The 21,265-nt window shown below is 51.0% G+C and overlaps 3 protein-coding genes across 3 annotated transcripts; 2 read left to right on the forward strand and 1 right to left on the reverse strand.

The window, feature by feature from the left end:
* The first annotated feature begins 2,055 nt into the window (after window positions 1-2,055).
* LOC136548830 (uncharacterized) lies at window positions 2,056-3,921 on the forward strand. The gene is made up of 4 exons (XM_066540211.1): window positions 2,056-2,170; window positions 2,250-2,330; window positions 2,432-2,771; window positions 3,840-3,921. The coding sequence occupies exons 1-4, from the start codon at window positions 2,056-2,058 to the stop codon at window positions 3,919-3,921; spliced, it is 618 nt and encodes a 205-aa protein (XP_066396308.1).
* Window positions 3,922-7,747: 3,826 nt separating this feature from the next.
* LOC136552144 (DEAD-box ATP-dependent RNA helicase 7-like) lies at window positions 7,748-12,343 on the forward strand. The gene is made up of 14 exons (XM_066543684.1): window positions 7,748-8,342; window positions 8,810-8,944; window positions 9,036-9,176; window positions 9,266-9,377; window positions 9,613-9,683; window positions 9,771-9,925; window positions 10,009-10,120; window positions 10,477-10,578; window positions 10,695-10,755; window positions 10,836-11,007; window positions 11,095-11,191; window positions 11,278-11,372; window positions 11,455-11,588; window positions 11,798-12,343. The coding sequence occupies exons 1-14, from the start codon at window positions 7,836-7,838 to the stop codon at window positions 12,037-12,039; spliced, it is 2,136 nt and encodes a 711-aa protein (XP_066399781.1). The 5' UTR covers window positions 7,748-7,835; the 3' UTR covers window positions 12,040-12,343.
* A 1,149-nt stretch (window positions 12,344-13,492) lies between these two features.
* LOC136552147 (alpha-L-fucosidase 1-like) lies at window positions 13,493-15,704 on the reverse strand. Its single transcript, XM_066543685.1, has 3 exons — window positions 14,960-15,704; window positions 14,576-14,815; window positions 13,493-14,444 (listed from the first exon to the last, which is right to left on the reverse strand). Exons 1-3 carry the CDS (start codon window positions 15,502-15,504, stop codon window positions 13,766-13,768), a joined length of 1,464 nt encoding a protein of 487 aa, XP_066399782.1. The 5' UTR covers window positions 15,505-15,704; the 3' UTR covers window positions 13,493-13,765.
* Between the last annotated feature and the right edge of the window lie 5,561 nt (window positions 15,705-21,265).

Genomic DNA, 21,265 nt, shown 5'->3' on the forward strand with positions numbered 1-21,265 from the left:
CTGACCGAAGTAACTACTACTCACCTGCTGGTCTGATAGTGGATGTCATCTCTATTGAAAATGAAGATCTTTTGAATATGAAGATATGTAAATTCGCACAAAAAAACGAAGCCTAGGCATAGATTGGAATACAAATAGCCAAATAGCATAGGTTAGGGTTTGGGCGCTCTGGTTTCACGCAGCAGTAAGGGAATAGAAGGGGTGGGCATACCTGGTGGAGCGCCCGTCGAGAGGACCTAGGCACCTGGCTTACGGTGGCACGCTGCTCGCCGAGCAGCCGTAGTTACCGTGGGAATGCGAATAAGCAGGGCGCGGGCGCAGAGAGATGTCCCAACCTGTGCCCGCCGCAGCTGGTCGCATATGCGGCGGTGGCGGCGGCGGCGACGGTGTAGACGGGGCCGCACGGGCGGAGACAGCAGGGAGGAGCGGACGAGGGAGGGTGCGGGAGCCGGTTGTTTTTATTTGGGCCAGGGAAAGATTCGCTTCGCTGAAAAAAAAAACAAGCCGAAACACTATTCCGGCTGATGTGTTGTGAGAAAAAAATAATGTTCTGGCTGAAAAAAAATAAGCTGAAAAAGATGGATTATAAGATAAGTGAACAGGGCCGTTGTGGACGTTGATGCGAAATCGGACGGTCTGAAAGAAGCAGTGACGTGGCTGGATGTGAGATCAAAAAATGGTGTACACAAATGGTAGATAAGTCATTTCAACTTTTTCGTAGAGTTAAAGCATCTCAAGTTTAACTAAATTTATTATACCAAATCATTATCATTTAATTCTTCATTAATTATATTTTTATAGTATACTTATTTGATGTCATAAATCTTTATAATGCTCTTTTATAATTTTGGTCAAACTTATTAGCTCTGACTTTTAAAAAATTAAAGTAACTTATAATTTAGAACCAGGGAGGAGGGAAGAAAGACGAGCAGAGGGCCCTGAACGAACCTGAGCAGCCGGTGGGCGGCAGCCCAACGAGCCTCTCGGGCTCTCGACAACGTGCCATGTTGCTCCCTGTCTTCATGCTCTCCTGCTCCGTAGAAGAACGCCAAGTCGCCTCCCCGTCCTGCTGTCAGTGTATTATGCATCCTTGCATCCGCAAAGAGCGCCGTCGGCCACCTCCGTCATGCTCGCGTACTCCTCGCATCGTCTAATAGTGCAGCACCACTGGCAAGTCCACGACGGTGGCCTCCGAAGAGTTAGGCATAGAATGTTCTGCGGCGAGCCGACGATCTGTGACGGGCGATGCAAATCGGGACAGAGAAGCACGAGATCCAGATGCAGAAGGAAATGCCAGGTTGGGAGCGGGCGTTTTGCCCTCGACCCTCGAGGCAAGTGATTCAGCCGGGCGACTGATGGGCAGCCCGCTTGGTTCTCTCTCCTCTCTTCTCTCTCTTCCGCGTCAGATTTTGATGGCATAGAGCACCTTACAACCTGTTGAGTAGGATTTATTATACTTCCTCTTGACCTTTGCTCTAGCGTACAGACCTCAGCATATCTACCCCTCAACGCGCGCCAGAGTGATAGCCTCAGCCTTTTGTCGGATCAGATCACTGCTGCATCTGCAAGCAGCTATGCCACCTGCTAGACCACCAACGGGCTTGATATGGATACTCAACGCTGATATATATTCACTCCGTGCTTGTAAAGGAAGATGTTTAGAACATGATTGTCTTTACCAAGGAATGATTAATTAAAGGATATTTTTTTCTATTTGTCCCTATTAAAAACGGTTGCGGGTGCATTCCATACGAGAAACAAACATAGTTCAGACGGCTAGTGCAGCGAGGTGTTGGCCCTGAGGACCCGGGTTCGATACCTGGTGGGCGTTTGTGCTCGCGTTTCTAGGCGTTTTAGGCGCCATGTTTTCGTTGGTTTTTCACGTGCAAACGATTTTGCGGTGGCGCCATGGGATTCTAATTTTTGCGCTCGATAGCTCTGACGTTTTGTGTTCCACCGTGCCTATTTTAACAGAGTCTTTCCCCGGCCTCTTCTCTTTCCATTACCGTGCTTCATCTCCTCACTTTCCCTCTCTTCTCTTCACTACCGCATGCAATGGCTGATCCCAGAGTTGCTGCCTTTGATCTGAACGTTCGCTTAGAAGAACATGACAACGGCAATCTTGCCTTCGATCTCAACGAGCCAATATTGGAGTCCGGCAACGACAATGGTAATCACCTCTCTTGTTTGAGTTTGTTGTTTTCCTCAAGCGTCATCTTTTCTGATTTTTTGTTTCATTTTTTGGACAGGATTTGATTTGAACTTGCCATTAGATGAATATGGTGCGGTTGACTTTGATTACATACAAAACCTCGCTGGTATTTTTTTCAGTTTGTTCTTTCCTTTTTTGATTATTTTTTATGTAATCTGTGGCTAACAAGAAGAATATTCTTTTTTTTAATAGAACAAGATGTTGAGGTTCCCATTGAAGTACACCGTAGAAGGAAGAACATGACAGAAGAAGTCACAAGACAAGTATACCAAGCATTGTTGGCTAGAAGCAAGAATGGGACACTAGGCAAGAAGGATACAAGAATTGTTGCTGATCAATTTGGAGTGCATATTCGGTCAGTTCAACACTTATGGAAGCGAGGTAAACACCAACTTGCTCATGATATTCCTGTTGTGGTTGCAAGTAAAAAGAAGGGTAGATGTGGCCGCAAGGTAGTCCCTCTTGATTTGGAACAATTGCGCAACATTCATCTCAAACAAAGAATGACCATAGAAGATGTGTCTAGTAAACTTGGTATGAGCAAAGCTAGGATACAAAGGTATTTGAAAAAATGTTTGCTTAGGCGTCACTCTAGTAGCATCAAACCATACCTCACAGATGCTAACAAGAAGACTAGGTTGAAGTGGTGTGTTGACATGATTGAGCAGGGTTTGCTTGGTGATCCAAGATTTAAGGATTTTTTTGATTTTGTGTTCATTGATGAAAAATGGTTCTACCTCTCTCAAAAATCTAAAAAATATTACTTGCTACCCGAGGAAGATGAACCACATCGCACTTGTAAAAACGAGAATTACATCCCTAGGCTAATGTTCTTGTGGCGAGGAAGGAAGGCACGGCGCGAGGGCGACGAAGACGTGCGGCGAGCGGCGAGGAAGGAAGGCGCGCGACGAAGAAGAAAAGCGAGCGTGCGGCGTGAGGAAGGAAATTGAAGCGACCGTGCGGTGGCGAGTGAAACGAAGAGGCGAGATCAATGCGGTGGATTGCGAGCGCCTAATTACTGCAGACAGAAGCCGAAACGCAGGGGCAATCGCGTCCAACTTCTCCCCTCCGAGCGTGTGGGGGATATACCCCCGGGTACCACAAGATGGTACATGGGCCGCACCATCCGAAGTGGCCTGACCCGTGAGATCAAGACGTGCACGGCGCTGCTTGGCGTGCACCGCAAGACATTGTAATAGTACCAAATAGGATACTTTACTTGTAACCTTGTCCCTTCGGAGTATATAAGGAGGGGCAAGGGTCCCCTAGAGGACAGATTAGACAGTATATATCTCAATACAATACACCAAAGACACAGGACGTAGGGTATTACGTCGACTAGACGGCCCGAACTTGTCTAAATCGCTGTCTCTGCGCCTTGTGTCACCATCTGGTTCCTGATTACGCGCACCGTCTACCGACAATCTACCATCATGGGCATACCCCTAGATGGACTGCCGACCATATTTTGTCGACAGTGGCGCGCCAGGTAGGGGGTGTGCGCTTGATCCATGGCGAGCCAGATGGACCTCAAATCAACAACGCGTTCTCATCGTCAATCTCGTGGAGATCCATCCCGGTCCACGACAACGATTCATCGCTGCTACACCAGCCCCTGCGACAGCAGATCCGATCTCGGAACCACCTCCGAGGTCGTCTTCACCAACAACTCGCCGTCGCTGCTCTCCTCAGCCCTCGTCGACGACTAGCCGCCGCTGCTCTGGTTAGCCCTCATCGACGACTAGCCGTCGCTGCTCTGGTTGGCCCTCGTCGACAACTCGCCGCCGATGCTCTCGTCAGCCCTCGTCGACGACTAGCCGCCGCTACTCTGGTTGGCCCTCGTCGACGACTCGCCGTTGCTGCTCTCGTCAGCCCTCGCCGACCACTCGCCGTCGCTGCCCTCATCAGCCTTCGCCGATGTCCCTCGCCGTCGACTCGTCGTCACCGCTCGACGGCCTTCGCCGACGTCTCTCGCCGTCGACTCGTCATCACCGCTCGGCGACCTTCGCTGACATCGTTCGCCGACGTCCCTCGCCGTCGACTCGTCGTCACTGCTCGGCGGCCTTCGCCGACATCCTTCGCCGACGTCTCTCGCCGTCGACTCGTCATCACCGCTCGGCGGCCTTCGCTGACATCGTTCGCCGACGTCCCTCGCCGTCGACTCGTCGTCACCGCTCGGCGGCCTTCGCCGATATCCTTCGCTGACGTCCCTCGCCGTCGATTCATCGTCACCGCTCGACGGCCTTCGCCGATGTCCCTCGCCGTCGACTCGTCGTCACCGCTCAGCGGCCTTCGCCGATATCCTTCGCTGACGTCCCTCGCCGTCGATTCATCGTCACCGCTCGACGGCCTTCGCCGATGTCCCTCGCCGTCGACTCGTCGTCACCGCTCGACGGTCTTCGCCGATGTCCCTCGCCGTCGACTCGTCGTCACCGCTCGATGGCCTCCGTCGAGCTTCGACCACCTCGACCACCAGACCACGTCGACCACGTCCCGAGCAGCTCCGTCGAACTCCAACCACCTCGACCACCAGACCACGTCGACCACGTCCCGAGCAGCTCCGCCGAACTCCGACCACAGACCACGTCGACCATGTCCCGAGCGGCTCCACCGAGCTCCGACCACCTCGATCACCAGACCACGTCGCAATGAAGATCGCCGCGAAGAACGGCGCTACGACAACCGCGACCATCGTCGTGACGACAAGTCGGAAAGCTTGAGGACCGGACAACTTTATCGCCGCCGACCAGATTTCTATCAAGATAAGTAAACTTCTAATATTTATATTTAACACAATTTTCATTACGACGTTTCTCCACAACGTCCTCGTCATGATTATTCTTCAAATAACATTTGTCCATGTATACCGTCTTAAATATAACATACATCTATACTTAATGCAAATCCTCGACCAGTCATGTTGACGCTCGATGCCTCCAGAGGCGGCCCTGTCTCTGGCTCCTCCCTACACATGCACGAGCGTCTGCCCTCTGCGTTATGGGTGGTCGGCAGCGGCTCCTTAGCAACGCTTTGTTCTTCCTACACGTGCACGGGCTCCGCGCCCCGCGTTATGGTTAACGGGCTAGCTAGGGCTGGAGGCTCAGCTACATACTAACTGGTCGGACGATTCATATTAAGTATAAACACAAACTTCATATTAACACTGATGTTTACAAAGCACCAACTGCTTTATCACATCATGCTCATTTGCAAATGACTGCTGAGCGTCATACGCTATTTCTTCACTGCTGATTTTTTCTCCATAATTTATTATTTTGTACATCATGTACTACCATTCTATATATTTATATTGCAGTAATTTCGAGCTATGCTCGGGGACTTCGTCGCTCGCTTCTTGACCTACGCTCGGGGGCTGCCTCGATCACTCTCCGACCACGGCTCGGGGACTTCGTCGCTCGCTTCTTGACCTACGCTCGGGGGCTGCCTCGATCACTCTCCGACCACGGCTCGGGAACTTCGTCGCTCGCTCCTTGACCTGTGCTCAAGGACTGCCTCGATCATTCTCCGACCACGGCTCGGGGACTTCGTCGCTCGCTCCTCGACCTGTGCTCGGGGACTGCGTCGAGCACTCTCCGACCATGGCTCGGGGACTTCGTCGCTCGCTCCTTGACCTGTGCTCGGGGACTGCCTCGACCACTCTCCGACCACAGCTCGGGGACTTCGTCGCTCGCTCCTCGACCTATGCTCGGGGACTGCGTCGATCACTCTCCGACCATGGCTCGGGGACTTCGTCGCTCGCTCCTCGACCTGTGCTCGGGGACTGCCTCGACCACTCTCCGACCACAGCTTGAGGACTTCGTCACTCGCTCCTCGACCTATGCTCGGGGACTGCCTTGACCACTCTCCGACCATAGCTCGGGGACTTTGCGTTTCAACTACATGCGACTGACGACTCACATACAGTTGGGATATTCTTTCTCGTTTAGACCTTGCTACAAGGCTCATACCTCGTCTTCCAGCAAGCTCGGGGACTACATCGGTACGATGCACCTGCCGGTACATCTCGTATCGCCTGTACGACGATTGAGTATAAACAACTTAACTGGGAATTCTTTTTAGACCCTGGCACCACGTGCCTACGTCACATACTACCAGGCTCGGGGACTAAGTGGGCACACTTCACCTTGCGGTGAATGTGCTTGTTTTTCGACCACTACGCCTCTGATGATCAAGGATGCTACGCTTCAAGACGCACTTACATTTCTTTTCAGAAATACAAGTGGGCACACTTCCCGAGACGGAAATCTTTTTCTTTCTTCTTAAGAGCACCATACATTCTTCGGACAACCTACTTCTTCGGCGACAACGGTGGTCGGAGATGTCAAGAACTCAAGCCTCACTGTTCGGAGAAGGTTGAAACGGTGTGTCGCATCAGAATACATGGCGCTCGGGGACTAGCTGTGGGGGATATACCCCCGGGTACCACAAGATGGTACATGGGCCGCACCATCCGAATGCGACCCGACAGACGGCGCGCTTGCTGAGCTTGTAAAGTAAATAGGATACTTTCTGGTCCCTTCGAGTATATAAGGGCAGGGCCAATAGACGTATATTCTCATACATAACCAAGACCAGGACTGGTACGTCACCAGACGGCGAACTGTCTAATCGCGTCCGCGCTGTGTCCCATCGGTTCCATTACGCGCACGTCTACCGCATCTACATCATGGATACCAGATGGAGCCGCATATTTCGACAGAACGACTCCTTTGAGAAACGGGCCAAGAGCCCAAAACGTCTTCCTTTATGAGTACGAAGGGAGAAGTTATGGCAGCATGCCACCGGGGTGAGTTGAAGAAGCCCTAATGGTGACAATGATGAGTCCAAGGCACAAAGCATGGAAAAAAAAGAGAGATGCAAACAGTATTCATTGTGCATTCATGCATACATGCTATGAATATTTGCTATCTATCCGATCAACACGATCCAACTGCGCACGGTGGAGATGAAAAAGCAGCAAGCGTGGGAACCACCATCCGCATGCGTAGTCTGCGAAGAATCTCCTAAACACACGGTCAGTTCGTGTTGACGGGATATATAGCAACATGTATATACAGAGACACGGTGGCCGATTCGCATCCTACTTTTTCCCTGAGGCCTCATTCGGTTTGGTGGGGAAGGATTCCAGTCTCTAGCTTCCTTCTACAAAGCGTGGGAAACGTTCCGGCCGGGACAGTGCTACCCGAATGGGGCCTAAAGCAGCACATGATATCCGGGGCCGTCCACGCGGAAAAAAAACCGTCCACGCAACGCAAGGCACGCAAGCAGACACGGGTCATTTTTGGGGTGCAGCGTGTCCGGGTCCGGGGCCAGCCGGCTTTTACACGCGGACTGCTCCGTGTAACGTCAGCGGCTCAGCGCTACGGAACTGCTCCGTGTAACGTGGGCCCGTCCGTGAATGCACGGTCCAAAATATCAGTGGCCACGTCAGCACTCGAAGCGCTCCCGCGCTCGGTCACGTGCCCCTCACGCGCTGCACTAGGGTTTCTGCAGCATACCTACAAGTACTCGAAACCTCCCCCCCTCTTTTCCGGTTGCGCCTTCCCCTCGCAGCCGCCAGCCCTCAACGCCCCTACCAGCAGCCACCGCCCGTTACCCTGTGATGTCTCCCGCCCTCGCCGCTGCCGTGGGGCCCATGGCTGTCGACGACTCTGCCTCCAAGAAGGCCAAGCGCAAGCAGCTCAAGGCCGCCGCCGCCGCGGAGGCGGAGGCGGAGGCCGCTTCGGCCAAGAAGAAAGAGAAGAAGGAGAAGAAGCGGAACGCGAAGGAGCCGTCCCCTCCGCCCCCGTCGGCCTCGTCCTCTGACGAGGAGGAGAAGAGCAGCACCAGCTCCGAGGAGACAGCCCCCGCCCCGAAGAAGGCGAAGAAGGAGAAGACGAAGAAGAATGCCGAGGTCTCGTCTTCAGCCTCAGATGACGACGGCGAGATCACGGCCAGCAGCGACGAGGACCCCGCGGACCCGAACGCGCTGACGAACTTCAGGATATCGGAGCCGCTGAGGCAGAGCCTCAGGTCCAAGGGGATCAAGGCGCTGTTCCCCATCCAGGCCACCACTTTCGACCTCGTACTCGACGGCAGCGACTTGGTTGGCCGAGCGCGCACCGGTCAGGTGAGCAGCAGTTCCGAATTGTGATTAGTTTGGTTGATTTACAAGGTGGTGTCCTTATTACTTAGCATGTACAACTCTTTGAATTGATAGGCTGTGTTCCTGCCCGTATACTTGAATGCAATGCTTGGTGAGCGATATGGAAACTTTTCTGTATCTGTATGAATTCCAGTAGAATTATGGTACCTGTTGATTTTGAACAGCAGATGGTCGCATTGTTTTGCTCTGCTTGAACAGTAGTAATGCATACGATAGCTTGGTGGTGAATGGCTGTTTCTGACAGTTAGCTAACCCTTCAATTCAGTATAGAATTATGATTATGTAGTACTGGATGAAAATATTTGCAAAAAAATCCCCTGAATTTCTCGTTATGAGATACTTGACAAGTGGTGGCGATGAGCAACACCATTGCTCTTCTATAGTATATGTTTCACTGAAAACCTGTATGACAGAAGTGTTATTTCCTACAGGGAAAAACTTTGGCTTTTGTCTTGCCCATATTGGAGTCTTTGGTTAATGGGGCAAACAAGGCATCTAGACGAACTGAACATGGCAGGACCCCAAGTGTTCTGGTTCTGCTACCAACAAGAGAGCTGGCCAATCAGGTAAAAAGTTGTATCCATATCTGATTCAAGAGATTGGATTCTTTTGTACATGTTTTTTTGGTCATAAATGCATCTTTAAAATGAATTTCAGGTGCATGCCGACTTTGAGTTTTATGGTGCAACATTTGGGCTTTCTGCATGTTGTGTGTATGGGGGGTCTCCTTATCGTCCACAAGAAATGGCATTGAGAAGAGGTGTGGACATTGTTGTTGGAACTCCTGGTCGTGTCAAGGTGATTATCTTGTCTTTGTTGTATCTCCATCCCATTGCATTGTGAGCTCATTTTCTCCTTCTCTTATGTGTGCTACATTACTTGTGCAGGATTTCATTGTAAAAGGAACTCTCAATTTGAAATCTTTGAAATTCCGTGTCCTTGATGAAGCTGATGAGATGCTTAACATGGGCTTTGTTGATGATGTCGAGCTCATTCTTGGTATGTTCATTTGTCAGTTTCTATGTATTGTAGGTTCTTATATACTAATGTTTCATTTTTGAGAATATATATTAGTACAAATGAGCCAACTATTTTCTTTATATACCTTTTTATTTACTACTCACTTTCTAATTTTTAAATGCATCAATTAACATGGTTTTCAAATGGAGCATTTAACAGCGTTGGTTAACTTTCTGTTTGATATATTTAATCACTCCCTCTTATATATGATCAGGCAAGGTAGAAGATGCTACCAAAGTACAGACACTTCTGTTTAGTGCCACTCTGCCAGATTGGGTGAATAAGGTAAGATCGTTTTTTATAGGACTTTCCTATTTTAAATATCTTTCCAGCATTTCTGTGAACTGACAATGTGTTTCGGAATTATCATAGCTCTCTATGAGGTTTCTGAAAGTTGACAGGAAAACAGTTGATCTTGTCGGTAATGAGAAACTGAAGGCCAGTGCATCTGTTAAGCACCTTGCTCTTCCTTGTAACAAGGCAGCAAGGGCACAAGTTATTCCAGACATTATCCGATGCTATAGCCAGTATGTACTACCCATTGATGGTCATCATTTTTCAGTATGCTGTTTGATTTTAGTTGATTTTGCTAAACTTTTCTTTGCTTCAGTGGAGGCCGAACCATTATCTTCACTGAGACGAAGGATTCTGCATCAGAGCTTTCTGGTTTGATTCCTGGATCCCGTGCCTTGCATGGAGATGTTGTGCAAGCTCAGCGTGAAGTATGTGAATTTTTTCTTTGATCACATGTCAATATGATAATATAATTGACTAATCTGCAATACTGTCTGTATAACATTTCTTTCTGAATGTTATTGGCATGTGCGTACTGTGTTTATAATTCATGCTAACGTGTAATACTACTGACATTTAATGTATATACCATTAAAAAATCAGAAATGTTGTTCTAATCCTTTATGCAGCTGAACTCCATTCTTTATAATTCAACACTATCAACTGTTATACTCAGTTTTAAATTTTGTTTGTCAATCTTTTTTATTGATCTGCCCGACTATTCACACTGTTGTAATAGTTGCAAGTAAGGTGCAGATATTTGATGTGTTTTTGGATGATTTAGGTCATTCTTGCTGGATTCCGTAGTGGGAAGTTCCAAGTTTTGGTTGCTACAAATGTGGCGGCTCGTGGTCTGGATATTAATGATGTGCAGCTTATCATTCAGGTATGGCTTGTTTTGCAGTTCAGTAATTTCTAATAGCTAGGCTTGGTCTCCAAAAAAATGTTGTACGCAGGCCTTTGCTTGATTAACTACTTACCGTTTGCATTTAAAACTAACAGTGTGAACCTCCCCGTGACGTTGAAGCTTACATACACCGGTCTGGTCGGACAGGGAGAGCAGGTATGCTAAATATTATGATGCTTATTTGTGTGAAGTATTGTTTACAATTGCTACCTTTAATGCGACCATTTGATTTTCAGGTAATACTGGTGTTGCTGTCATGCTTTATGAGCCCAGATATAAGCACAGTGTGAGCAGACTAGAAAGGGAGTCGGGGGTTAAGTTTGAGCATATCTCTGCGCCACAACCTACTGATGTAGCACAATCTGCTGGCAGTGAAGCTGCGGATGCCATTGCGAGTGTGTCAGACAGGTAAGATATTTCCATGATCATTTTAGGACAAGCATGCTCCTTTTGCTTATTGGTTTGTCATTAAGCATGTGGATGGGTGTCGTGCAGTGTTATTCCTGTCTTCAGGCAGCAAGCAGAGCAGTTGCTAAGCTCTTCCAGTCTGTCTGCAGCTGATTTGCTTGCCAAAGCACTTGCAAAGGCAGTTGTAAGTTGCTTTCTCGTTCTACATTTCCAGGTTTCTGCCCTGCTCTAGATACTGGCAGTTGTAACTAACAGAAATATGTACCTTAGGGTTACACGGACATAAAGAAAAGATCATTGTTATCTTCCATGGAGGATTACACTACACTACATCTTCAAACTGGCAGACCGATGTGGTCACCTGGGTAAGTGGCTGGTAATTTATGCTTCTGGTTCATGAGGGTCCTCTGATCTTTTGATTAAATGGATATCCTTTTCTGCCTGCAGGTTTGCTTTTACTATATTGAAAAGGTTCATGCCAGAAGAGAAACTTGCAGATGTAAAGGGTGCAAGCCTCACTACTGATGGAACAGGGGTTGTATTTGATGTTCCTGCAGCAGATGTTGAAGACTACATTCAAGGTATAATGGACCTTCTCTTGTTCGTCAAATAATTATCGACTGGTTTAAGCATGAAAATATTTTACTGCTGTGTAAAATCCCTGGAATCCATTTTCTTATTATGCAATTCAAATAAGGCAGTTGAAGTGTCGTTGTACTATTTTCTAAAATCCAACTATGATAGCTTATTGCATACGGGGCTCCACTCTAAACACTACATGATCTTGCAGCTTCGGAGAATGCCGCACAGGTGACAATTGATGAAGTCAAGCAACTGCCACCCTTGCAAGAGAAGGAGCAGTCAAGAGGCAACTCTGGCGGAGGAAGATTTGGCCGTGGAGGCGGGAGATTCTCTGGTGGTGGCCATGGAGGCAGCTTCGGTGGTGATGGCAGAGGCAGAGGCAGAGGAGGAGGTGGCAGAGGGTTTTCTGGGAGGGGAGGCGGTGGCAACAGATTTAACAGGAGGAATTAGAAGCTACTGCAGTCTTCTAATGGACATTTCAGAGAACTATGTTGTGTTTGACGTAGTTTTGAGGAAGAGGGGGAGGGAATAGTCTCAGTTTTGGCTGCAATTGTATCGGCTTTTGTTTATTTGTTAGTGTTCGTCAACGAGAATACGACACTCATTTTGGCCAACGCAAGAGTGTACGTTTTTTATGTACTCGAAATCAACATTTATGTTATTAAGTAACGCTATATATGTATTGTTTGAACTTGACATGGGTGCAGATTTGGTCTCCTGTGGTCAGAAAGTATATAGTTGCTATTTCTGTCTGCGTCCAGACGTTTTGTTTAGAGACCGGGATGTGGATTTTACTCAATTTTTTTATTATATGGTACCATATTTTATATTCTCTTTTGTATTTCTCACATATACTTACTATATCTTGGTCCACCATGCCACTACATAAGCTCCTGTGAGGCTGTTGCTCTCATCCATTTCCTTCACATGAGCAAAAGTAACGATTAGCTTGTCCTTAAGACTATTATTGTACTTGCCTGAACTTGTGGCACGAGTGATCAAACCTAGGAGAAACCGCTCGCTTTATAAGATAGTACTGGTAACAAACAGCACGGGGAGCATGCCAAGGGTATCTTCACGCTGAACGAATCGTCCTACGGATTTCATCACATTCACTAGAATAATTTCGTCAAATCCCCGAAACGAGGCTTCAGCTATCAACAATGGCGTTCTCGCCACGAAGGGCTGGGCCTCGACCCTCGACCAACGCACCAACCCAACCGACACGAACGCGTCGCTTTGTCACTCGGCCTTGCGCCGTTTGCCATGCGGTGCACGAGCACGACGACGTCGACTGGCCATGCAAGGCCAATCATTTGCGTTCATCGCTATAGGCCGTGCCACGTTTCTTAGACGACGCGCCGGTGAACGACTGACCATCACGGCACGAAAAACAAAACGAGGGTACCCTTTAGCGGAACGAAACTGGCACCCAACAATTATTTGCAGCAAGAAACAGACCCAGCCATGAATCCATCCAAACGGAACGGCAACAGAAATGCTATATAACAGCACATGTGTTTTAGCACAAAAAAAAAACATATGAATTTTTAGTCCACCGGATCGTTACCTCGGTTTATCTGCGTCTGTCAGATCTGCCAAGCCATGTCCCAGGCGGGGCGACCTTCCAGGTATGCGCGTGGTCGTGTCAGGTGAGGCCCAGAGGGAGAGAGAGGACGCGAACGCGAACACGAATCGCACCTGGCCAAGGCTCCACGACGCGACGACCCATGACGAACGGGCAGACAATGGAACCAACCGCTCTGTAATTTATCCTTTCATAGAAAAAAATTGTTTTCTGTGATATGTGATTTGTGATTTGTGGATCTGTGATCTTGTGATTGTAGAAGGATGTAGACTGTTGGATCTTAATCTTATGATGTAAAAAAATCATGTATTAAAATTGTATAAAACATATGGTCGTGCAGTAGCCAGACTCCCGGCAATGCCGCTTTATGATGCGGTTCCGGGTTCCCATCAACAGAGTCCAGAACGACCGGCAAACAGAGCGCTGCTTTCCTCGCCGGTGCGCCGTTGGTGGTGCTGGTGCCGCGCATCGCATGCACGTCGCGGTTCCGTCGCTTGGGGCTGGGACGACGCCGACTTCCCACGCACCACCAATCCACCATTACTACACCAAGCAATCATGCCCCCTTTGCGCGCCGCGCTCGCCACGTCACATCGTGTCCTTCTCGACGAAGGGGTCGTAGTGGAGGCCCACCGCCGAGAGCAGCGGCGGGCCACGCCGCGCCGCGATCCAGACCCGCACCGTCGTGCCCGCGACGGGGCGGGGCAGCCGGTGCAGCCGCTTGTGCCCCACCGTCGTGCCGTTGGCCACGGGCGCGCCGTCCACGTACACCGCGTGCCGCTCCACGCGCTGCCCCAGCGCCACGTGCTCCTGGATCCGCACCACGTTGAACGCCTGCGCGCCCGGCCCCGGCCGCCGCAGACGCAGCTCGATCCAGTACCCGTTCCGGCGCCCGTCCTCGCCCGTCGGCGCCCAGTACGTGTCGTCGCGGCCGTCCAGCACGTTGCGCGCCGCGAACCCGGCGCCGCGCTCGCTGCTGGCCCTGGCCTCGCTGCCCGCGGCGAGGTCCGTGCTGAAGATGGTGGCCACGGCGGCCCCGAACTCGCGCAGCCGCGCGATGTCGGCGTCCTCAACCAGGCCAGTGGAGTTGGGCGGCGCGTTGAGCAGGAGCACGCAGTTCCGTCCCACGGAGTTGTAGTAGATCTCCAGCAGCTGACTCAGCGGCTTGGCCGTCTCGTTCTTGTGCCAGAACCAGCCCGTCCGGATCGACACGTCACACTCCGGCGGCACCCAATCGCGCCCCCGTGGGTCGCCCTCGTTCAGGTACCTGCACGCACGCACGACAATGGATCATGCATGTTCATGATGTTCTAATATATTTAGTCCATCGACACCATTGGCAGAGAATGCTCTGCTCTTGTCAGCATATATCGTATTATATGTGTGCACTGCACGTACTTCTCGATGCCGGCTTCGCCGATGGTGATCATGGAGCGGTTGACGGTGGACCAGCAGGTGGTTCCGGCGTAGCCCTTCTCGTCGCCGACCCACCGGACGTCGGGCCCGTCGTCGGAGAAGATGTTGATGGAGCGCTGCAGCTGCTTCACCGCCTGGAACCACTCCTGGAAGTGATACGTCATATTGGTCGCGTTCTTGCCCTTGGCGCCGTCGAACCAAATCTCCGACACGCTCCCGTACCTACCTTGATAGTTGATTTGCACACAGAATCATCATGTAATGTGACAATTGCTACGCGACTGCTCTGTTTGCTTGCATGGCCGCCGCCGGCCATGGCTCATGAGCAGATTGAGAGCTAGCGCAGCAGCTCGGAACGGAACTCACCCGGTGAGGAGCTCGTGGAGCTGGGCCTCGTAGTACTCGTTGTACGCGACCTCCTCGCCGTACCGCTCGTCGTGCCGGTCCCACGGCGAGAGGTAGAGCCCGGCGTCGACGCCGCGCGCACGGGCGGCGTCCACGAACTCCCTGACCACGTCGCCGCGGCCTCCGCGCCAGGGGCTGGCGCGCACGGAGTGGGCCGTGTACTCGGACGGCCAGAGGCAGAACCCGTCGTGGTGCTTGGCGACGAGGATGACGAGCGAGGCCCCCGCCGCGCGCGCCGCGTCCATCCACTGGGTGGCGTTGAGCCCCGCGGGGCGAAACAGCGACGGGTCCTCCGACCCCGTGCCCCACTCGGAGTCCGTGAATGTGTTCATGCCAAAGTGGAAGAACATGATCACCTCGCGGCACTGCCACTTCAGCTGCGGCGCCGACGGGATCGGCAGCACCGGCAGCGGCGGCGGCGTCGCGCGCCACGCCTCTGTCGTGGAGACGAGGACGGCTACTACGGCCAGCGCCGAGGCGGCCAGGCACAGCAACGGACTTGCCATCGTGTCGACTGTCGACTGTGGTCGATGCTTCTCTGCTCGCGATGGCCAAGTGTGTGTAGCGATATATACTGGACCGCCCAGGCCGGTAGGGAGGAGGAGATGCCGGATGCGTATGGGCCGCGCTGGGAGAATGGGATTCGGGCGGTGAGGAAGCCGCCGATGGTGCACGACTAGCGCGTTCCCAAGGGGTGGTGGTCACGGGCGCATGTGACGCCTGTCGCTTTGCCTTGCCTTGCCCCCCGCGGTGCGTGCGTGCATCCGATCCGACGCTGCCGGAGGATCGTTTGCATGATTGATCACGACGGATTGATCTTGATCCTTGCAGGAACCACTGGCACGTCATTCGATCGCTTTCCCTCATTCGATCACGCGTCATTCTCGCCCGATTCCCTGATTCCCTCGTCCGATCCAGCGGCCAGATCAGACGAGGAACCGGCTCCGCTCTCCTTGTTGCCAAGCCTGGCGTTCGTCGAACAGACCGATGCACCGGCCGGTCGCCCGCCCTGTGCAGAGCAGCATGAGCATGTCGCGCAGGCGCAGCTGTAGCAGAGCGTTTGCGTTTGGACGACGCTGTTGGTCGCACTCGCGTGCGTGCTGGTGAAGTGGTGATGCAGCCGAGGGCCGAGGGCCGTGGCCGTAACGTCGCTTTAGGTAGGCGGTCATCGGCTGGCTGCTCCGGCGTCCGGCGCTCGGCGCTCTCATGCTGGTGTCGCGGCGTGCGGGGCCTGCTGTTTCTCTGGTGTCCTCTGCCTAATGCTGTGTTAGCACCCAACGGCGCTGATGCAAGAAGGAATACAGGAAGAACAGAATTACACAGATAAAGCTACCATGAATGATTAAACTGAATTTAGGGTTGTACATATTTCTTTTCATGTCTCTCTCCCAATCCTCTTTGCTACTTATACTATGTTTGCTAGTTGATCCAGGATGGGCCAGTCACCCGAGAGCTGGGCTTCGTGACTCTCTTAGGCCTAATTGGAAGTGGGCCGGTAGCCAAGCTGGGAGTAGCATCTTCTTCTTCAGATGTCGCGCGGGCCAGAGCTGCTGACAGTCCCCGGGTCTTCAGAGCCGGCATGTCCCTAGGCCGGCGCACGCGGAAACTGCTGTCACAGAGTGACAAGCGGCTCCCAGGTAGCCAACTCCGGTGGAGTATGAGACCCTGCTTCATGGGGTGATCTCCCGAAGTCCAGCGACGGTGTAGAATACGAAGTGGGACTTGGAAAGTCTGTAAGTCAGATGGCAAAGTAGCAGATACCTGTTGAGCACCTGGAGACAGCTTCAGCTGGGACACATGAAAAACCGGGTGAATAGTTGAGGATGGTGGTAACTCCAATTTGTAAGCCACAGGTCCAAGCTTCTCGAGAATTTTGAAAGGCCCAAAGAAGCGAAATGGCAGCTTGTGATTTGCGCGGCGCAACAGAGAAGACTGCACATAGGGTTGGAGCTTCAAGAACACCTTATCACCCACTGAAAACACGCGCTCTGAGCGACCTTTGTCGGCTTGACACTTTATGCGGCCCTGAGCACGCAGCAAGTGTTGCTGGATGAGCTCCTGCATGTGTCTACGACCAGCAAGCCAAGACTGCAAATCTGGGACAGGAGCAACCGATTCCACATCCAGACCCATGTGTCGAGGAGTATAGCCATATAGGACCTCAAAAGGTGACTTGCCCAATGCAGAATGGAAGGAGGTATTGTACCAATACTCCACAAGTGACAACCATCGATGCCACTAGGAAGGGCAGGAGTGAGCAAAACAGCGGAGAAAGGTCTCGAGGCACTGATTTACCCGTTCTGTTTGTCCGTCAGTCTGCGGGTGGTATGAGGAGCTGAGGCGGAGAGAAGTACCAGCTACCTTAAATAGAGCCTGCCAAAACTGACTGGTGAAGATCTTGTCGTGATCAGAGATGATGGATGTTGGCAGAACATGCAGATGATAGACATTGTCTAGGAACAGCTGAGCCACAATCTTGGCCGTGAATGGGTGCTTCAATGCGATGAAATGAACAAATCTGGAGAACTTATCGACAACGACCAAAATGGCATTGGCAGCACTGGATGTTGGAAGTCCTTCGACAAAATCCATGAAAATGATCTCCCAGGAGTTTTTAGGAACCGACAACGGCTGTAGAAGACCTAGGTATCAGGCGCGGTCAGGTTTAGCCTGTAAGCACACTGAACAGAACTGCACCATGTGCCAGACATCAACTTTCATGCCAGTCCAGAAGAAGAGACGTTTCAGTCTGGAGTATGTGGCTGGTGCACCTGGGCGACCCCCCATCGGGCTAGCATGAAAGGCTGTCAAGACTTGTTGGATGGCTTTACTGGATCCCAGCCAAATGCGCCCCTTGTAGCAAATCACACCTTGGACCAGCGAGTACTGAGGAACAGACTCCGGGTGGATAGCCAATTGTGACAGTAGCTTGGTAGCCTCGAAATCAGCATGATAGCTAAGCGCCATTGCATCCAACCACTGATGTGTAATAGATGAGATAGCCAGAAGTTGGTTGAGATGGCGACGCCGAGACAAGGCATCAGCAGCTCCGTTCTCGGTTCCCTTCTTGTACAGAATCTTGTATTGGAGACCCATTAGACAAGCAAACACCTTTTGCTGCCATGCGGTATGAAGGCGTTGGTTGTTGAGGTGTGTTAGACTTTGATGATCCGTGTGAATAAAGAACTCGGCCTGGAGAAGGTAATGTCGCCAATGATCCACTGCCAACAAGATTGCCAAATCTTCCTTCTCGTAGACAGTGAGGCCTTGATTCCTCTTGCTAAGTGGCTTGCTAGTAAAGGCAATAGGATGACTGTTTTGCTATAAAACAGCTCCAATCCTAGAACCCGAAGCATCAGTCTCTATGTGGAATGGCTGATTAAAATCTGTAAGAGCTAGGACTTGGGCTGAACATAGAGCAGCTTTGAGCAGCGCAAAAGCTTCAGCATGAGCAGGGGCCCACACAAAGACTTGATCCTTCTTGAGCAACTCAGTTAAGGGCTTAGCGAGGATACCAAAATGTCTGACGAATTTCCGATAATAACCTGCCAGCCTGAGAAAGCCACGGAGTTCTCTGATATTAGATGGTACTGGCCAATCTACAATAGCACGCACCTTCGCAGGATCAGTAGACAAGCCAGCTACACTAATCACGTGGCCGAGGTAGGATATGGACTGCCGAGCAAAACTACATTTGGATTTTTTTAACTTCCACTGATCGCGCCGGAGCCAATTGAAGACTTGTTGAAGATGCATGACATGAGACTCAAAGGAAGGACTAAACACCGGTATGTCGTCAAAAAAGACAATGACAAATTTGCATAGTCCAGGAGCAAGGGTGGCATTCATTGCACCTTGGAATGTACCTGGTGCTCCTATGAGTCCAAATGCCATCACCCAGAACTCGTACTGGCCTAGGTGGGTTTGGAATGCCATTTTGAATTCCTCACCTTCGTGCAACAGAATCTGATGAAAGCCGGTCCGGAGGTCCAGAGTAGAAAACCAGCGGGCATGTGCTAACTCATCCATGAGTTGGTTGAAGACCGGTACAGGAAACTTAGACTTCAATGTCAAGGCATTGAGGTGACAGAAATCCACACAAAAGCGGTAGCCGCCATCCTTTTTACGAACCAGGAGTACTAGAGAAGAGAAGGAGCTATGGCTGTGGCGAATCAACCCCTGTGATAACATTTCTTGCACTTGTTTCTCAATCTCATCCTTGAGCTTCGGTGGGTACCGATAAGGTCTCACGAGGATAGGTGCGGCTCCAGGGATCAGAGGTATCTCATGATCATAGGCCCTTGACGGTGGCAAGGAAGTAGGTGGCTCAAACAAATCAGAGTAAGCATCCAACAGTGACTGTAGCTCAACTAGCAACGGCTGCAAATCCTATTCAGCTTGGTCAACAACATCTACTAAAGTAATGTGAAGAAACATTTGCTGAGGAAAGGAAGTTGGAATCCCTTACAACACAGTTAACTGTCCATGGTATGGAATCGCCATCCACTTTTCCTACCAATGAATCTGCATGGGACTATAAGTTGCCAACCAATCCATGCCAATCACCACATCAAAGGTGCCCAGTGGTAGCACCCTGAAGTCAGACTGAAAATAGCAATCACCAACTAACCAAGGAACTTGAAGCAGCACTACCGAGGTGGTGAGCTAAGTCCCACCAGCAACCAAGACAGAGGTAGACACTAGGACTAAAACCACACCAGTCAAGCGAGGGACCAAGGCTTGATTCACAAAGGATGAGGAACTGCTTGAGTCGACCAGAATCTACACTGGTATTGACTGTAACAAGCCAGCGAAGCAAATGGAGCAAGAAGTTGGCACACCAGAAAATGCAGATTTGGAGAGGGCTAAGAAACACTGTTCCGTAGGTGGAAACTCCTCAACAGAATTAGCTAACGAATCTTCTGAAGAAAATGACTCCTAGAGAGCATCGACTGCATGCAAGACCTCTAGAGCACAGACATGGTCCTTACTCCACTTGGCGTTGCACTTGAAACACAGACCCAGAGCTCGCCAATACGCCTTGGCAGCCGCCATGGTTTGATTGTTGGTCTGAGCAGTCACCCCGGCTAGAGCAGCAGCAACTAGGGGCACCGCCTTGTCAGCACGTGGTGGAGGCAGGGGCAGTGGTAGGGGAGATGCTGCGGCCGCTGGCAGTTAAGGACGAAAAGCAGTCGGCCAATCACCTCCACGAGGGGCTCACAGATTAGGAGTCGTGCCCACCTCTTCCTGCAGTAAAGCGAGACGAACAACAACATTGAAATTTTGGGGACGCTGAACAAGAATTACTGCTCTAATGTCTGAACAAAGTCCATCAATGAAACACTAAGTGAAGAATAGTGGGTCGGCATTAGGAGAATAGGAAATGAGTTGATCAACTAACTATGAAAATGCGGTGACAAAAGCTGAGACAGATGTCTATTGACGGATACTGAACATTTGACTAAGGAGATGCTCATGCTGATCACGATCGAATCATTCGTGAAGCAATTGATAGAAGGAGTCCCAAGTGGCCAAGGGTAGCTAGGGGGCGATAGATTGGTACCAAATTGCTGCTGGACCCTCCATATAGTGCTCGACTAAACCAATCCAGATAGAGGGATCGACAACATACGTGATGAAATATTTCTCATAGAGGGAACGCCAATGTTTCGGGTTGACCCCATCGAACGTTGGAAAGGGAAGTTTAGGAAGCCAACCAGTTAGCTGATTGGGATGGTTGGGATCAGGGTAGGGAGGGTAAACGGTTGGTATAGGAGGGGAAGTTTGGGGATGGAGGGGTCTGGGGTGAAAATTGGGATGGGGTGGTGGGGGTGAAAGAGATAGGAGGATGGATGATGAACTGGATCAGGCACCGAACGCAGAGGAATGATGGTGGGTGACGGACGAACATCAGGTACAGGAATACGAGAGTGATGGTCAGGAAGCATACCATTGGCCGGGACATGGGTCCAAGTCGTAACGACTCCGGACCCAGCATCCCATGGACTGATGTCGACGCGGTGCCCGCTGGGCGTTGTGGCGTGCAAGCCGGTTGCCGAAGCCAACGCAGTCGTCGCCGGTGGTGAATGAAGCGCGACTAGGCGGTGAGATGAATCATTGAACACCTGGTAGTCGAGGTTCTTCACCAGCTTCTGGACGTCCTTCTGGATGTCGTCCAGGACGCCGTCCACACCTGGGCGCCACGCTTCTAGATCTGCCGAGACCTTCTCGAGTGCGCCCACCCACGGATCGAACTCTGGCTTGACA

The sequence above is a fragment of the Miscanthus floridulus genome, chromosome 4, assembly GCF_019320115.1.
Source record: "Miscanthus floridulus cultivar M001 chromosome 4, ASM1932011v1, whole genome shotgun sequence".
Taxonomy (NCBI): Eukaryota; Viridiplantae; Streptophyta; class Magnoliopsida; order Poales; family Poaceae; genus Miscanthus; species Miscanthus floridulus.

What these genes read in the sequence shown, in the direction of transcription:
- LOC136548830 (XM_066540211.1), top strand. Translation starts at nt 2,056, where the DNA reads ATGGCTGATCCCAGAGTTGCTGCCTTTGATCTGAACGTTCGCTTAGAA. An exon ending in GGAGTCCGGCAACGACAATG is followed by an intron (nt 2,171 to 2,249) that starts GTAATCACCTCT and finishes TTTTTTGGACAG; the next exon opens with GATTTGATTTGAACTTGCCA. An exon ending in AGCAAAGCTAGGATACAAAG is followed by an intron (nt 2,772 to 3,839) that starts GTATTTGAAAAA and finishes CTGCGACAGCAG; the next exon opens with ATCCGATCTCGGAACCACCT.
- LOC136552144 (XM_066543684.1), top strand. Translation starts at nt 7,836, where the DNA reads ATGTCTCCCGCCCTCGCCGCTGCCGTGGGGCCCATGGCTGTCGACGAC. An exon ending in GCCGAGCGCGCACCGGTCAG is followed by an intron (nt 8,343 to 8,809) that starts GTGAGCAGCAGT and finishes TATTTCCTACAG; the next exon opens with GGAAAAACTTTGGCTTTTGT. An exon ending in ATTGCGAGTGTGTCAGACAG is followed by an intron (nt 11,008 to 11,094) that starts GTAAGATATTTC and finishes GGTGTCGTGCAG; the next exon opens with TGTTATTCCTGTCTTCAGGC.
- LOC136552147 (XM_066543685.1), bottom strand. Translation starts at nt 15,504, where the DNA reads ATGGCAAGTCCGTTGCTGTGCCTGGCCGCCTCGGCGCTGGCCGTAGTA. An exon ending in CTCCACGAGCTCCTCACCGG is followed by an intron (nt 14,816 to 14,959) that starts GTGAGTTCCGTT and finishes CTATCAAGGTAG; the next exon opens with GTACGGGAGCGTGTCGGAGA. An exon ending in GGCGAAGCCGGCATCGAGAA is followed by an intron (nt 14,445 to 14,575) that starts GTACGTGCAGTG and finishes GCGTGCGTGCAG; the next exon opens with GTACCTGAACGAGGGCGACC.